This window comes from Ambystoma mexicanum, chromosome 4p, assembly GCF_040938575.1.
Source record: "Ambystoma mexicanum isolate Mex_15411 chromosome 4p, UKY_AmexF1_1, whole genome shotgun sequence".
NCBI lineage: Eukaryota > Metazoa > Chordata > Amphibia > Caudata > Ambystomatidae > Ambystoma > Ambystoma mexicanum.
This window is the reverse complement of record NC_090927.1, coordinates 135,527,923-135,546,114: the sequence shown is the minus strand read 5'-3', so window position 1 is coordinate 135,546,114 and position 18,192 is coordinate 135,527,923. Positions and strand designations below refer to the sequence as shown.

The window sequence follows — 18,192 nt, the reverse complement described above, 5'->3', positions numbered from 1 at the left end:
AGGGCTTTACATGTACTCATAATCGTCATTTTTTGGATGAACATATCTGAAGATATATATATATATATATTTATATGCTGTAAGTTGAACTCCCCATAAGGCACAGGACAAAATAAACCAAACATAATCGTGTTTAAAAAAAGATCTACAAAGTGGATTTTTTTCTGTCACTTTTTTGCTAATGCATTTTCAAAGATCAGGATGACCCGAATACACATTGCAGAAATACCACCTTTGCGCAAATACAAAAAAGTTAATCCGAGTTTTTACTCTTACACGTCTGCAGAAGAATGTTGAAATGATTGATGGTAGTTTACTCCGTTTTAATATTGATAAGAACTTGTCTATGGTACAACCAAAACTGTAGTGGTCAGCTGAGCAGGTACATTTAAAATGAGATAGGTCAGACATGATTTCTCTTCTCGAACGTCTATACATTGTGAAAGAAAAAATTAAAGTCAGCAAGCAGTCAAATGGAAGAACAAAGTGAGGTTTTTTGTTAAGATGGGGTGAAATTTGTTTACGGTTAAAAATAGGGGCAGAGTGGTTTCTCTGGAAGCAAGAAGAGAGGGAAGGAGGAGAGGGCAGTGGATGGTTACAGCAGAACAAGACGCTCAACAACATTTGCTTTTCCAGCCCGTCACACCACCTCCGCTGCTGATATCTACATTTTCACTGTTGGGCTCCTTTACAGGGGTCTAGAAAGAAAGGAAGAGCAAGCATTAGTATGGGCAACATTGCAGAGAATACTTCAAAGAATAAACCTAACACGGTAAAAGGTCCAGCCTAGCTCCAATCACGTTAATACAAATTATTGTCAGTAAATTTCATTATAAGGTTTAATCCTATTTTGATCCTACTTCTCACTTTTCCGACTCCGTACAAAGTATAAGGGATCTGATACAAAAGTGTAACCTGGAGTCCTGAGAAACTGTAGAACTAGTTTGATGCAAAGGCGTGTGAGAGCCCATCTACTGAGAACGAACATGGATCAAATACCACGTTCTATGGAATTTCTTCTACTCAGTAGATTGCTACAGGTGAACATACATAGACCTCATCCAGACTATACCCTAGCCACCTTGGTGGCAATTGGTCCAGAGGCCTCATCGACCAGGCCTTGGCCTTGTGGCGCACACATCCCAAAGTGCCGACTTAACCACTCTCCTGCTGCCAAGTATGTTCCACAGGCTTTCATATTACCTTATTATTTTATAGATGGGTTGAGCGCTTGCTGCTGCGACGTGTTCTGCAGGTTCAAATATCAGCAATGCCATCTCAGCCTTTCATCCTTCTTAGGTCAATTAATGAGTACCAACTCAGGTTGGTTGATATTGTATGCATATTTGTTTTATAAAAAATATGAAGTACTATAGAATAACATATTTAGTTTTTCTCTAGGGTGATTACGTCACAGTTGATTGGCCTTACTATAGGTGTAACACGGCCTGCTTGGCTTCAGGCTTTGCCTGAATTTTAGTGCGAGGGGATTCCCCTTCGTGTGCTACTGGGTGCCACACCCTGCTAGGGTGAGCAGCTTGGATGTGCGCTTGCGCAGTACGTTTTTCCCATGTTTCCTCTATTACAGCGAGAATGAGATTTGAGAAAAATGAACCCTTACCTGCTAGGTTTGTGGTTACAATAAGTGCAACGGTAGAATTTTAGGTACCATATTGGAAATGGGGTTTGTGGGCGGGACGGTTGTATCACAGACCAGAGTGGTAATGGCATGTGCGATCTTTGTTGAGATGCGATTTTCAAGTGGGTGAGACTGTAGGAGCTCATGGACGTAGGAAGCATACGTTTGCCTGAACTGTGATTCTATAGGATCTTAAAAAGGGGTCTTCATTGTACCATGGGAAGTATAGTAGTGTAGCAAAACTGTCATATCTCCATCTATTTAAACCACTAAGCCGCTGAAACGCTTACACTCACCCAACCAAACAAACAAAGTGTCCAAGTGAGCACAAACGAAATCAGCTATGCATCATAAGAAAGGGATCTTTAAGGGTATGTGCTTCGCCCATATGCCCACCAAACTTGCTTATGAGTATTCGGTAGGTGGAGTTCATGAGACCCAGGCCTGGATGGCCTCAATGCTGCGCACCACCACTGATTGCAACCCCTTTCGGCAGATTTTCTGCCAACTTCTCCAAGATTGATCCTCTTCTTCCAGACACGGACCTTATTTTCGCACACTGTGTATTGATGCTAGAAAGTACCGTGACTTGGGGCCCATAATCAAGCCCCTCAAGACACTGGTCTAGGCAGCCAATGAAGAGCAGTGGCTAAGGAGGGGGCGGTTGCACGACATGTTTGCATGCTTAACCACGCCACTCAACCATTTTAAGTAATCAACCAATGCGTCCACAATTATCAGGTAAGAAACCAAAAACACAGTAGCCACCCATTTAAAAAAATAAAAATCTATTCTTGCTCACATTAAGAGACTTTAATATGCAGTTCTATTCTGATTGCACAGCGAGTTCCCATTGTGCTAGGAGCTCCTAGATAGCGTGACTGTATATCTGTCTGCTTAGATGGGAGCAAATTTAGTTTTCATGATCGATTTGTGCACCATGCTTGTATTGCATCATGTCTTATACTGACTGCAATCTGTGCTACTATGCCACTGTTGGAGGTTTACACAATCTGCACTCTAACCTGGTCAGTCTTCCAGCATAACTGGTAAAACATCTGAACAAACCACTATGACCAGAATCATTACAAAGCACAGACCAGATTCTGACTATATCCCATGCACACACCCAAACCCAAAATACTACACAACCCCCCCCCCCCCCCCACTCCCTCCCACACGACCACGACGCTTACACTGGCAAGAACAAGAAACAGACCAGATAAACCTATGCCCACCTCTGGGTATCCCCAGGCTACTAACAAAAGGACTAATCTGAAAGGAAATCTAGAGCCAGTGTACTTAGTAACATGACCAGATCCCATATTAAACCTAATAAAACTTATGAGTCCATGTTAACCTCACCTGTGGTTATCCTACCCAAGTTAAACTGCCAGCCAGTAGATTGACATGATATCTGAATCTAGATGAGTAATAAGAGTAGGCTTGTTCTAGACATCCACCTTAATATCCAGATTAAAAATCTTTCTATACGTTATAAAGGCAGAGCGATGGATGTTACGTGGATGATGGCAGCATCACCACCAAGTAAAATCTAAGAAACGATCAAGTTAACCACCAACTGAAAATGCATCTGATGCAGAATTAACTAGTACTCTAAAGTTAAACAAAAAACAGGTTGTGTAAAGTAGCAAAAATGCAAACACTGAGTCACGCAGAGGTCGTATATAAAAGGGAAGAACTGAAGTTTGAAAATGCGCTTAAAACGGACTTTAAGTTATTCATAAATATCTTAACACCCAGAGGTTTCTAAGCACGGACCCGGGTATCGTACCCGTGTTGCTCCATGTCTTGCTTCCAAGGCGAGCACGCTGACCCTGAGCTATCCTCCCAAGGCAAAAGAGCCATCCTCCCGAGTTAAAAGATTCAGCAAAATATCCCTCCACTCTATAGATTCCCACTTCCCAAAAATAGTTGCTTGTACAACTTATCTTCCCAGTATCATACCAAAACTTATCTAGTTTAGTGTATTTGTACAAGCATTTAGGTTGCTAAGCATTTAATCGTTAAGTAGGTTCCTAATGTTTCTCATAACTGCGCAATGGAACCATATCTAGCATAAACCCCTACCAGCAATCCTGGGTTTTGCATAAGGCATACTGGGACTTATAGGCCTATATTTTCAATGGGAAACATTTCAATTGTGCATTTTGGTTCTAATGAAGACATGCTGCGACAAGAAACACAAAGAGTAGGCAGGTGCTTTATGGCTTGTCAGGTGGACATTTATACCAGATGCCCAAGAATTCAATGTGCAAAAGCAGTATTGAGCTGTGGCACGGAGAGGACGACACTTGGCAGCCACGACCTCTCCATGTAAGTCACATGTAGTTGAGTAAACTCAGGAGAGAAAGGGATCAAGAAGATATTGTGACAGTTTAAAAGAAATGACAATGCATTACTTACCGTAAAAGCATTTCCGATGGTTGTATCTGCTTAGATTCACATGCTGTGCATAATCTGACATCCAGTGGTCGGTGCAGAGTATTGTATTTTGTTTTTTGTAGTCGAAAAAGGGGACGTCGACAAGGCGTGTCTGTAACACTATCCCTATAGTGACGTGCAGTGTACCCACAATCCCTCACGCGTCGAGGTCCCTCTATTTGTATTTTTTCTACCCTGAGGGAGCCCTATAGACATGAGGGAGTACAGAAAAGAGATAAAAGGATGTCTATGTTCCTTCCATCCGAGCAGGGAGGAAGGGTGGGCACATGTGAATCTAAGCAGATACAACCATCAGAAATGCTTTTACGGTAAGTAATGTATTGTCTTCTGATGTTTGTTAATTTGCTTAGAATCACATGCTGTGCATAGACTAGCGAGCAGTACCTGGAGTTGGAGGTGGGTTGTGAGAAGGAACAGTAGAGAAAAGGTCTCTTAATACGGCTTGTCCCACCTGTGAATCAGACCTAGAGTGGGCATCTAGACAGTAGTGTTTTGTAAAGGTGTGTACAGAACTCCAGGTTGTCGCTTTGCAAAGGGACTCAAGAGGGACATTTGCAATGAATGCTATGGAAGCCCCAGTGCCTCGAGTAGTGTGCTCTTGGCTTGAAGGGTAGTTCTCTCTTAGCAAGAGAGAAACAGAGGGTGATGCATTGTACGATCCATCTAGATATAGTGGATTTTGAAACTGCATCTCATGCTCTTCCTGCTGCCACTGAGACAAAGAACTGATTAGTCTTTCTCAGTGGTCTAGTTCTTTCCATATAAAACATAACAGCCCTGCGCACATCAAGTGTATGCAGGCTTTTTTCTCCCAAGTTTGAAGTGTTTTGAAAGAACATTGGTAGTTCTATAGATTGGTTCAGATGGAACTTAGAAATGAATTTAGGTGCAAACCTAGGGTGTGTGCGTAGAACCACCTTATCTTTGAGAACCGTTACAAAGGGGTCTAGAATAGATAGCCCTTGTAGTTCACTTACTCTCCTGATGGAGGTGATAGCTATTAGAAAAGCAGTTTTATGGGTGAGGTCCTTAAGCGTTGCTTTGTGCATGGGTTCAAAGGGTGAGCTCATGAGCCTGGTTAGTACCACATTTGGGTCCCATCCAGGAGCTGGGTTAGCTATGGGAGGGTGTATTCTTTTAACTCCTTTCATGAAGGCTTTAATAACTGGGACTTTCCACCACAACACTTTAAGTTGAGAAGTGGTGTATGCGGAAAGTGCAGCTAAATGAACCTAAATAGAATTAAACACTAATACCGAGTATAGTAGGTGAGTCAGGTAGAGAACAATGTGTGGGAGAGCAGTCAACCGGGTTGATGCTCTTATTTGACACCATATGACAAATCTTTTCCACTTGCTAAAGTAACAGTGACGAGTGTTAGGCTTTCTAGCTTCCTTGAGAATGTCCATGCATCTCTGCGGGAGTTCTAAATGACCAAATTCTATGATCTCAGGAGCCATGCTGCTAAATCCATGGTCTGTGGGCATGGGTGTAGTGTCTTGCCCTTGTCCTGTGACAGCATGTTGTATGGGCAGGGTAGTTTCACCGGTGGAGACAGACATCTCCATCAGGTGAGCGAACCATGGTTGCCGGGCCCACTAGTATCATGATGACTGGTTCCTGGTGCATCTTGTGCACTATCCTGTTGAGAAGAGGAGTCGGAGGGGGGTAAGCGTAAACAAATTTCCCTGACCATGCTATCAATAGACCGTTCCCCATGGATTGGTTCTGGGGGTACCTGGAGGCGTAATCTTGGCATTGGGAGTTCTCCAGAGTTGCGAACAAATCTATTTCTGGGAATCCCCATTGTGTGAAGACGTCTAAGACGATGTCTTCTTGTAACCGCCATTCGTACTCTGCGGGCAGAGGGAAGTCTCTGCTGAGTTCGTCTGCTAGCAGATTGAGTTCCCCTGGTACATGTTGTGACAACAGGAACTTGTGTTTGAGAGCCCACTTCCAGATGTTCTGGGACAGCTTGGACAGTCCTGGAGAGTGAGTGCCCCCTTGCTTGTTCAGATAGTACATGGCTGTGATGCTGTCTGTGAGGACCATCACTGTCTTCCCTTGCAGGTGTGCCTGAAAAGCCTTCAGTGCTTTGAAGACTGCTAACAGTTCCAGCAAGTTTGCGTGTTTGGACGCTACGCTCTGTGTCCAAACTCTGTGCAGTTTGATGGGATAGGTGAGCCCCCCCCCATCCTGTGAGGGATGCGTCTGTGGTTAGAGTGGCCTCCACTGCGGGGGTGGCAAATGGTTTCCCTATTACAAGGTTTTCCTTTGACCACCACCGTAGCGAGAGAACCAAGGCCTGGGAGAACACCACTAGATCGTCCCATTGTCCGCTGGCCTGACACCACTGGCTGTTGAGCCACTCTTGCATTGGGCGCAGTCGCGCGTGAGGTACCAAATATATACATGACGCCATCATTCCCAGCAAACGCATTGCTTTGCGCACCGTCACCTCTGGACCGGCCACATATTGGAGGGATCTGAAACATATTTTGGACCCTCTCGTTGGAGGGGAAGACGAGGCCGTCCTTTGTTCGAATTAGAGCCCCTAGGAATTGTTTAATCTGGCTGGGCTCTAGCCTGGACTAGTTCTTGTTGATGGAGTTGCCTCGTTGGAACAAAAGGTCTACAGTCTTTTGGGTATTTGAGAAGCATGTCTCGTAAGAATCTCCTGTTATGAGTCAATCGTCGAGGTAAGGGGATACTGGGGGCAGCTGCCACTGCCAGTACCTTCGTGAATACCCTCGGCGCTGACACTATGCCGAAGGGTAGCACCCTGAACTGGTAGTCTTTGCCCTCTATCATGAACCTGAGGTATTTTGTGTGCGCTGGCAACATTAAAATATGAAAGTATGCATCTTTAATGTTCAGTGTTGTCATGTCATCCCCTTGAGAAAACAGGGTGATTAATTCCTGTAATGTCAACATACGAAATTTGAGGTTTTACAAATTTGTTCGCTTGGCGCAGATCTAGTACAGGGCGCATGGTTATGTCCTTTTTGGGTACAAGGAAGTACACTGAATAAAAACCTACCGTTACCTGTGATAGAGGCACAACCTCTACAGCTCCTTTTTCTAGTAGCTGGTCCACTTCTTGAAGAAGGATGACCAGGTGCTCTGGTGACAGGCGTCATCCCCTTAGGGGTCTGTACGTCAGGGAGCGGTTGAATTCTACAGTATCCGCAGGCTTTGGTTGATAGTACCCAGAGGTCTGATGTTATTCCCTCCCATGCTGGAAGAAACGATGTTAGCCGGCCCCCGACCAGGATGCATGGGAGAGGACCCGATTCTTCGGGTTATTTGGTGTTGGTGGCTTGGGAACCTCTAGGGGTGGAACCCCGACCTCTTCCCTTGCCACAACGCTGTCCTCTCTGGTGTATCGTCCACTGGTTCCTTGATTCGAGGACCAGTTGCCTGCAGAGTATTGCTGCTGCTGATGATGATGATGATGTTGTTGGCCTCGAAAAAAGCGTCTGTTTCCATAACCTCGCTTGTTGGGAGGCCTTGAAATCTGATCTAGGGTCTTAATGGTGTCATTGCAGTCTTCAGTGCATCATCCACCGCCTTCCCAAAGAGGTTGGCATCCTCTATAGGTTTAATGAGAGATGCTTGGGTTTCGGGTTTAAAGCCCCAATTACATAGCCAGACATGACGTTTGAGGAGGATTCCTTGGACTAGGGAACGGCTACTGTTTTCTGCAGCATCTAGAGTATTTTTAATGATGCTCTGGTTGACTAAGGTTCCCTGAGTAACTGTGGCCAGAAGCAGAGTACTTAGGGGTTCAGGTACCTCCTCAATGTCTTTGTGTAGTTTGCTCCATTGGGTATCTGCATAACTTGCCAGTAAGGAGTTGTTGGCAATCCTGGTGGAAAAGGCTGCCGAGGCTGTAATCCTTTTACCTAGGGCATACAGCTTTTTACCTTCTTTATCTGGAGGTGCCTTGCTGGTTGATAGCGAGACCCCTGCCCTCTTCTATTTGTTACTACTAGGGAGTCCGGTACTGAGGGACCCTGATGTATAACGGGTCCGACGGAGGACACTCAATTTTTCTATCCTTGGGTTGACCCCCTCTGACCATTGCGGGTGTAGATGGTGAAGGAATGATTTGTCTCCTTACTTTGGCAAGGAGGGGAATGGTTTGACTGACAGGGGGTTTCTCCTTGATGATCTTTTCCACAAAGTCTATGTCAGGAGAAATTTCCCCAGTCTCGATTTCGAAATGCGCTGCTGCTTTGCGTAGTAGTGCATTAAACGTAGGTTGTTCGTCTATAGGTGATGTATTCCTGACTGGCGAGTCTTTTTGGGGGGGAGGGACAGGTTTAGGGAGTCGGGGTCTGTAGACGCTGATGGGGACTGCCAGGGATGTGAAGCACCTTCCTCTGGGTCTTCAAAGCCCCCATCACCCATGTCTGGGTCATCCTCGAAACATTCCTGGTCCAGGTTTAGTTCTTGTTCGTTAGTTAAGAACTCCTCATCTTCATGAAAGTGGGTGTCCTCTTCAGTGAGGTCATATAACTCTACATCCCCCCCTGTGGGGGGGATGGGGGGTTTAACATCCTAGGGTATTTAGCCCAAGGATCCTCCTGGGGCCCCTCGCTTGGTCTTTTGGGTGTGGGCAGGTATTGGGTAGACATAAAAGTCTCCATTTTGTCCATGCAAAACTGGAGTCGCTCCAAGGTCCCTTTTGGTAGCCCAGCGTGGTCTGAGGGGGGGGGGGGGGGAGGGGGGAGGCTTTCTGCCTGTAAACGCTTTGACCTATCCCATACCATCGAGGATAAACTCCCATCACCTTCTGAGAAGCCTTCTAGTAGGCTAGGAGTCCCTTTCGCCGGAGGGGACAGTTCCTGCCTTCCTTCCGTCCCTTTCGGTGTTTCCTTGGCCTTGCGAGCAATATTCGGCGTCTCCTTTGCCGTCCGTCTCTGGCTATCAGTGGAAACAATACGCGCCAGGCTCTCGACTAAATGGTCTGTTGAGGGTTCCTCTGGTCTCGACATTACAGGTGTCTCGTCCTCTACGGCGACGGGAGCTCCCTGACGGGGCACGTCGTCTGGCGGTTTAGTGATAGCGCCCTTATCTGGGGGTAGCCCAGTCGCTGGTCGCGTCTGTGGTTGCGAGGGGGCTTTGGACCCTTACTGCCCGTGGAGGACACCAGTAGGACCTGTGTTTCCGTTGGCGCTAATGCTTTCTTCGCCTTCGACGAGGAAGAGCCGTGGGCCGTGTGCTTATGCGAGTGCTTGTGTGCGCCTGTCGCCGGGGTGTTCATCCCAATGAGCAGGGTTTGAGCCGAGCTTGTCGGGGCCGGGGACAGACTAGGAGCGTGACTGCTCCCCTAGAGGGGTGTACAACCTCCGATGCGGAGGTTGGGTTATCACTTTCCTCGCCACTTTCGGCGGCAGCGGGTGAGGAATCGGACCTAGACATGGCATAGGCTGCCCACTTTTTGACCCTGCGGTCCTTTAAAGTCTTAGGCTAAAGAAGCTTACAGGCCGCACAACTGTCTTTGTGGTCGAGGGGCAAGCAACGGTTGCACAGTTTGTGCTCGTCTTTCCAGGTGAATTTGCCCTTGCAGCGCGGGCAAAATCTAAATTGTGTCCTCTCCATAGCTGAGGAAACTATCAGACGTGATGAGAACCCCGAAGGAAAAGGTGGGGAAAGAGAAAGGCATTCATAGAGAAGCAAGAAATGTCCCACGACCCCACTCTCCCTACTGTGAGGCCGGCGAGGCCAGGCCACATGTTCGGCGACGCCGAAGGGTCTCCTCCTTCGAAGGCACAGCCGTCAAAGATCTTGTCGGCGGAGATCAGCTTCGAAGGAGGAACCCAACGTTAAATAACGACCAAAGGTCGAGTGAATATTTGCAATGTCTCTCGAGGAGCTCCGCGTAAAGGCAACCAATATCTGGGCGGAAAAAAAATCTGAGGGACCTCAACGCGTGAGGGATTGTGGGTACACTGCACGTCACTATAGGGATAGTGTTACAGACACGCCTTGTCTACGTCCCCTTTTTCGACTACGAAAAACAAAATGCAATACTCTGCAGTGACCACTGGATATCAGACTATGCACAGCATGCGATTTTAAGCAGATTAACAAACATCAGAAACTAAATTATATGTAGAGGACTAGGCGGCTGCAAGCAGTCTGAACATTTGGATGTTAGTATAAAAGTAACTTTTGAAAACCAAAGATGGTTCTTCCATCTAATGGCTGCAGTTAAGTCATCTGCAGTTAAGTCAGTCTAGGAGAAAAGATGGATATTTAATGCCACTTTTCACCAAACTAAGCAAGGAAAAAATCTTCACCTTATACCAGAAATTGCACAGAAACAACATGTATAGTGGAAAAAACCACTAACGCAGGCCACTGGGCTTAGGCAAAAATGGTGCGCCATTTTCTTTTCCTAGATCAAAATAACTACACCAACTATTTGGTTCCTGCCCCTAGCTTTGAAGTCTAGTTAGCTGAACACAGGGTACCACTTGCAACTACCTTTGGCTCCTGTGAAGAATCTAGCAACATCCTCACTGATTTCCTGGAGGGAGGCTTTTCTTACGTGGCCAGGGAAAGGCAGTAGCAACCTGACTGACCTTGGGGGCTGCTATCTGCGGGAAGACAGGGAGACAGAAAAATACTGTATCGAATAATCCTTCAGATGTAATTCTTAATGACACCCATGTGCGCTTGGAACATTTCCGTATGGCTTATTGTGATGTAGATGGAGAATACCTGGGTTTTCATGGCCAAGAACGGTATGTACCCCCCCCCCCCGTTCCCCTCTTGTATAGTACCGAGACAAGGAAGAGGGATGGAGTAATAAGGATGACCAGAAGCGTTAAGACAAGGCCGAGTTCTAGTCTTTGGGAAATGCTAACCAATGCTTGGACATTGAAAACAGACACAGCTGAACAGAACACACGACAGACTGCTGCTGAATCCAACTGGTTTAGATGCTGGTTAGGACACCAGAGGCGAGCAGACTGGAGAACACAGCATGTACGCTTATGAGAACGGAGTGCAGAGATACCAAACCGAGAGAAGCATGCTGCATTATTGCCACGGGCAGCTGGAGGCGCCAAAAGCAGAGAAAGGCAAAGCGGGAACCAATCTGCCAACGGGATGCACTCCCAGTAAGCGGCCCCAGAGCAAAGATGGTGAGACGCGAAGAACACCAAAGCCGCCAGTGAAGACCGGTAAGACCAGTGAGAGAAAAAGGGACACCAGGGAGCTTCAGAGGCTAAACTGAAATAGTTAATACGAATATTGTTAAGAAGGGGTCGGTGACACAGAACTTGAAAAACAATTTCCTGAATACAAGAGAGTAAATGGAGAATCGAGAAGCCATGGCACTCTAGAGAACCAGGAAAACACTGAGTCTGGGACTCAAACCCATGAGATGACATAAGCCCTGGAAGGAGAGTAAACCAAGCAGTGTGCAAGTCTGGGACCCTTACCCAAGTGAGACTCCCTAGCAGCAGAGTAAACCAGGGCTAAGAAGAAAAGTGAGAAAACTCAGGGTAAAAACCTCATTCTGAAATTGTGAAGTAGTGATAACCAATATAAAAAGTGAAAATCATACCCCTTTCAAGGGTAAGTAACAAAGTTGCAAAAACCCTTGCAGGTGAGTACACCAGTGGTAAAAAAAGGATTGCGAAAGCCCATGGGTCAAGACACCGCCTTGAAATGATGAAATAGTGGCCATCAACACCATCATACCTCATTGAAAGATACTTGAGACCCAGAGAATGAATGAAGTAATAAAGCTGCAAGTACCCTGGCAGGAGAGTACAACAGAGGTAGGAAAAGGCTCAAGAAAGCTCAGGGGTCAAAAATCCTTGAAATTGTGGGATATTGACAATCAATGGAAAAGGAAAGAACCAATGCCTTTTAAGGATAACAGTTCCAGAGAGTGCAACTGAAACACTGAAAATAACTGTGCATAAGGGAGACTCAAGGGTGGAGTCGTTCCCCCTTGAAACTGAAGTAAAATGTGTGAAAGGAGAAATGCAGGGGAGGTCTTGCCACCCTCTGAACCAGTGGATTATTATTGACTCTTTACGGAGCTACCACAGAGTTGAAGACCCAAAGAGGACCCCTTTTTAAAGGTGCAACTTTATTTCTATTTCTTTTCTGCACCTTAGAACTATGTTTTTGAACTTTGAACGAAAGCTATAATGTGCACAGCTTATAAAAGACAATTAAAAATCAGTTGCACATTCTATGGAGTTTAGCATGTAAGGGTCAGCTTATGGTTTTCGGACACAGGACAGAACACTTTTTGGTTGAACATCCTGACACAGACAGCCTTTTGTTTGGTTGAGGCAGGGAAACCCCTTACATACAAATTACCCTTATTTTTACATCACATACGTTAAGTACTCAAAGGTCAATTTAGTTTACAGCACATGAGCATATGTAGGATAAATATGCTGCCTGGTAGTTTGTGATGAAGACGCGACAAGTTTAGTTTCATGATAAAGTAGCTATCGATTATTATATCCAACAGCGTTTGAAGAGATTACCGGGTAAAAGCTATGGGAAACCTGATCAAGCTTAGTATCCAGTTTTGTTTCTAGCTCTTAAATCCCTATATGCAAATAAGGCTGTTATCAGATTTTGGGTGGGACCGCCACATCTTAGTTTAAGTTTGAAAAAGTTGTCAGGCAGGCCTGCGTCTTGTCTCCAGCCCTGTTTAACCTATACACCAACTGTATTATTAACCAATAAAGCCGGCAGGCAGAGGCTGCCACTAACATATGCCCGCTGCAAAGGCACAAAGCCCATCTGGCACTCGCCACCCCCTCCTGAAAGCTCTTATTTGCACCAGAGTCCCCTTGATGCCCCCAACAGCAGGAGCGGGATTATGGCAAATCCACAGTGCATTGAGGTACACTATCGAAATAAGGCTGCAATTCCAGTCCAAGGCCCACGCTGCTTCAAATGTGCCATTCCAGGGAAACACTACAGCCACAGGCTAAGCCTCTCCTTCGGCAACCCATGATTGGCCCTGAGAAGCCTTGAGAAGACACCACCAATACAGTAAGGCGGAGCCAGCCGAATACGAAGGCCTGCTGCGAAGACTCATGAATCCTCTCTGGACCGGTCTGAGCCGGGAATGCCTCCACCACCAACCTCTAACAAAGGTAAGTGCTCAAGATTGAGACGGCTTATATGGCAACATGCTTCCTCCCTAATCTATTACCCCATTATATCACTATCCGTCCAACTACATTTCTCCAGCCCAGTGCACCACTTTGCACCCCCAACCTCAGCCCAACACCGACCACCTCATCCCCATCGCATACCTAATGCAAAACTGGTCTACACACTGCAAAGATCAGCCAATCACCCTGCCTAGTGCCCTTAGAGGCTGGCTCACCTGTCCACACAATCTTTACCTCCCTACTCGCCCATCGCCACAGAAAGGCGCGCGCGCACACACACACCTCCCCACTACACCTCCCCACTACACATCACCGGCTGCAGCCCAAGTCTGGCTTGCTGCATCTCCACCGCCCCACATCTGGGCGCCATCCATGACATGACTAGTACACACAACAACGGCTCCCCTAACCTACACACCCAACTTGGCAAATGTTAGGCCAGCTTTTCTCAAAATAGCAAAGCTGACATCAGCGTCCTAACCCGGCCTCAGAACCATGCCTCTAGACCTACTATATCCAGCTCAGCTGATACTAGACTCATCAACTTCCCCACCTGGCCACTGAATTATAGTGCCAGGCACACACCAAAAAGCATGGCTTGCTTCAGTTTACCGGCCTCACTGCTGCAAAACAATCATACCTGCGCACCTGAGAACAGTTCCTTGAAATCAGCCTGCCCTTACACAAAACGGTCACCAGCCTTAAGCAAATGGGCAGACACTAGATGGATCAACCCATCTACCCCATTACTTAGCCATGCTGCCAATCACAATCCTATTAGCACAACTTATAACAGCCTGCGAAACGCACTGGTCCCACTTCTGAGCTGTGCCCTAATCAATGCTAGGTCCATTATGGCACACTCCGTGGACATGAACACCTCCAACCATAAGGACCTTCTAGCCATCTCTGAAACATGGTTACACGCGGCATCTGGCCCTGCACGGTCCACCGCAATCACACCAGGTTACTCCATCTTCTGTAGAGACGGACAGTAATGTTCTATAAGGGTTCCTGGTAAGCCTTGACCCTCCAGGGCAATTAGATAAACAAAGCGTGACTGGTCAAGGGAGATGACAATGCATTACTTACCGTAAAAGCATTTCTGATGGTTGTATCTGCTTAGAGCTGGGTCAGCTATCGGGGGTGTATTCTCTTTATTCCCTCCATGAAGGCCTTTATAACAGGGATCTTCCACCACGACACCTTGAGTTGGGAAGTGGTGTATGCAGAAAGTGCCGCTAGGTGGACTTTAATGGAATTGAACACTAGACCTGAATCCAATAAGTGGGTCAGGTATAGAACAATATGTGTGGGAGAGCAGTCTATCGGGTTGATGCTTTTTGCACCAGATGACAAATCTCTTCCACTTGCTAGAGTAGCAGTGGCGAGTGTTAGGTTTTCTGGCTTCCCTGAGGATGTTCATGCATCTCTGCGGGAGCAGTAGATGTCCGAATTCTATGATCTCAGGAGCCAAGCTGCTAAGTTCATGTTCTGGGGGCATGGATGCAGAGTCCTGCCCTTGTCTTGTGACAGCATGTTGTACGGGCAGGGGAGTTTCACTGGGGGAGATAGAGATATCTCCATCAAGTGTGCGAACCATGGCTGTCGGGCCCACATTGGGGCCACCAGTATCATGGTCACTTGTTCCTGGTGCATCTTGTGCACCACCTTGTTGATAAGGGGAGACAGGGGGGAAAAGCGTAAACAAATTTCCCTGACCATTGCATCGACAGACCGTTCCCCTTGGATTGGTTCTGGGGGTACCTGGAGGCGTAACTTAGGCATTGTGAGTTCTCCAGGGTTGCAAATAGGTCTATTTCTGGGAATCCCCATTGTGTGAAGACGTTGAAGACTATGTCTTCGTGCAGTCGCCATTCGTACTCTTCGGGCAGGGGGAAATCTCTGCTGAGTTTGTCTGCCAGCAGATTGAGTTCCCCTGGTACATGTTGTGACAGTAGGAACATGTTTTGTTTGAGAGCCCACTTCCATATATTTTGGGCCAGTTTGGACAGTCCTGGAGAGTGGGTGCCCCCCTGCTTGTTGATGTATTACATGGCTGTGGTGCTGTCTGTAAGGACCAACACAGTCTTGCCTTGTAGGTGTTCCTGGAAGGCTTTTAGCGCCTTGAACACAGCTAGTAGCTCTAGTAGATTTATGTGTTTGGATGCTACGTTCGGAGTCCACACTCCGTGAGCAGTTTGATGGGATAGGTGAGCCCCCCATCCTGTGAGGGATGCGTCTGTGGTTAGAGTGGCTTCCGCCGCGGGTGTGGCAAAAGGTTTCCCTCTTTCCAGGTTTTCCTTTGTCCACCACCGTAGCGAGAACCAAGGCCTGCGAGACCACCACTAGATCGTCCCATAGTCCGCTGGCCTGACACCACTGGCTGTTGAGCCACTCTTGCATAGGGCGCATGAGCAGGCGCGCGTGAGGTACCAAATAAATACACAACGCCATCATGCCTAGCAAGCGCATTGCTTTGCGTACCGTCACCTCTCGACCAGTCACATATTGAGGGATCTGAAACAGCATGTTTTGAACCCTCTCGTTGGAGGGGAAGACAAGGCCGTCCTTTGTTTGAATTAGAGCCCCTAGGAATAGTTTGACTTGGCTGGGGTCTAGGCTGGACTTCTTTTCGTTGATGGAGAAGCCCAACTGGAACAAAAGGTCTACAGTCTTTTGGGTATTGGAGAAGCATGTTTCGTAAGAATCCCCTGTTATGAGCCAGTCATCGAGGTAAGGGTAAACTGGGATGGACAACCTGCGCAGGTGGGCCACTGCCAATACCTTTGTGAATACCCTTGGTGCTGATGCTATGCCGAAGGGTAGCACTCTGAACTGGTAGTGTTTGCCCTCTATCATGAACCTGAGGTATTTTCTGTGCGCTGGCAACATTAAAATATGAAAGTATGCATCTTTCATGTCCAATGTTGTCATGTAATCTCCCTGTGATAGCAGTGGGATCACTTCCTGTAAGGTCACCATACGAAACTTCTGGGGTTTGATAAACTTGTTCGCTGGGCGCAGATCTAATACAGGGCGCATGGTTAGATCCTTTTTGGGTACAAGGAAGTACACTGAATAAATACCTTCCATTACCTGAGATAGAGGCACGACCTCTATGGCTCCTTTTTCCAGCAGTAGTTGTACTTCTTGGAGAAGGATGGCAAGGTGTTCCGATGTCATGCGTCGTCCCCTCGGGGGTCTGTATGTTGGGGAACTGTTGAATTCGATGCAGTATCCGTGGGCTACAGTGGAAAGTACCCAGCGTTCTGACGTTATTCCCTCCCATGCTGGAAGAAAGGATGTTATCCGGCCCCCGACCGGTGTTGCATGGGAGGGGACGCGAATCTTCGCGTCACTTGGTGTTGTTGGGGGCTTGGGAGCCTCTGGGGGTGGACCCCCGACCTCTCCCTTTGGCCCGGCGCTGGCCTCTTTGGCTGTACTGCCCACTATTGGTCTGGTAACTGGTGGCAGGGTACTGTTGCTGCTGATTCTGCTGTTGGCGTTGGCCACGAAAAAAGCGTTTGTTGCCATAGCCGCGTCTGGTGGTGGGCTTAGAGATCTGGTCAAGCGTTTTGATAGTATCAAACTCTTTTTTAGCCATCTCTAGAGCCTCATCCACCGATTTCCCGAAGAGGTTTGAGTCTTCAACAGGTTTATTTATTAAAGACGCCTGTGTCTCCGGTTTGAACCCTGAGTTGCGCAGCCATACATGGCGTTTTAGGAGTATTCCCTGAACCAGGGAACGTCCCGCTGTCTCAGCAGCATCCAGAGAGTTCTTTACAATACTCTGGTTGACCTGGGTTCCTTCGCCAATAGTTGATAGGCGTGTACGTAGTGGTTCCGGCGCTTCTTCGGCGTCTTTGTGCAGTTTGGCCCACTGCGCGTCGGCGTAGCTAGCTAGCAAAGAATTGTTGTTCGCAATTCTTGCCGAAAAGGCAGCCGAGGATGTGACTTTTTGCCAAGGCAAATAACCTCTTGCCCTCCTTGTCAGGTGGTGCCTCGCTGGTGGACAGCGGCACCCCTGCCCTCTTCCTTGTATTAGTTACTACAAGGGAATCCGGAATGGAATGTCCCCTGATGTACAGCGGGTCTGAGGGTGAAGGAGTGAAAAGTTTTTCAATCCTTGGATTAACTCCTCTAATTAGTGCGGGTGTGGATAGCGAAGGGATGATTCTTCTCTTCACCGAAGCGAGGAGGGGAATGGTCTGGCTGACTGGGGGTTTCTCCTTAATTACTCTTTCCACAAAGTCTATTTCAGGAGAGATCTCCCCAGTGTCCAGTTCGAAATGTGCTGCTGCTCTGCGCAACAGGGCATTGAATGTGGGCTGATCGTCAATGGGAGACGTGTTTCTAACAGGTGAACTGTCAGGAGGATTTAGGTTCAGGACATCAGTGTCCAAGTATACTGATGGGGATTGCCAGGGATGAGAAGGTCCTTCTGGATTTTCTCCGAAGCCTTCTCCTACCATGTCTGGGCTGTCTTCCAGACCTTCCTCCTGGTTCTGTCCATCTTCATCATCCACAAATTCATCCTCCTCCTCTAAGTATTGTTCCTCCCCAGTGAGGTCATACACATTATGGAAGTCTGAGGCTGTGTCCTGCTGGGGATTGACTAGTCTCGGATATTTGGCCCTGGGGTCCTCCTGAGGCCCTTCTCTTGTTCTCTTGGGAGTGGGAGGGTTCTGGGTCTTCATAAACCTCTCCATTCTCTCCATGCAGAGATGAAGCCTTTCCATTGTTTCATGGGGTACCCCTGAGCGGTCTAGCGGGGGAAAATTAGTGTCATCTAGCTGAAAACGGCTCAACCTCTCCCATAACGTCGAGGAAAGTGTCCCGTCGCCTTCCGAAAAGCCTTCCGGTGTGCTGGGGGGTCCCCCCCCCGACTGAAGGGGTAGTCCCCGTCTTTCTTCGGGT

At 47.4% G+C, this 18,192-nt stretch overlaps 1 protein-coding gene across 1 annotated transcript in view; it reads right to left on the bottom strand.

The window, feature by feature from the left end:
* Positions 1-302: 302 nt before the first annotated feature.
* The window catches only part of RAB10 (RAB10, member RAS oncogene family), a 482,537-nt gene continuing 464,647 nt past the window's right edge, over positions 303-18,192 (bottom strand). Inside the window, exon 6 of the mRNA XM_069605573.1 lies at positions 303-698. Within this exon, the coding sequence (XP_069461674.1) occupies positions 615-698 (84 nt within the window). The 3' untranslated portion in view covers positions 303-614. The remainder of the gene's footprint in view (positions 699-18,192) is intronic.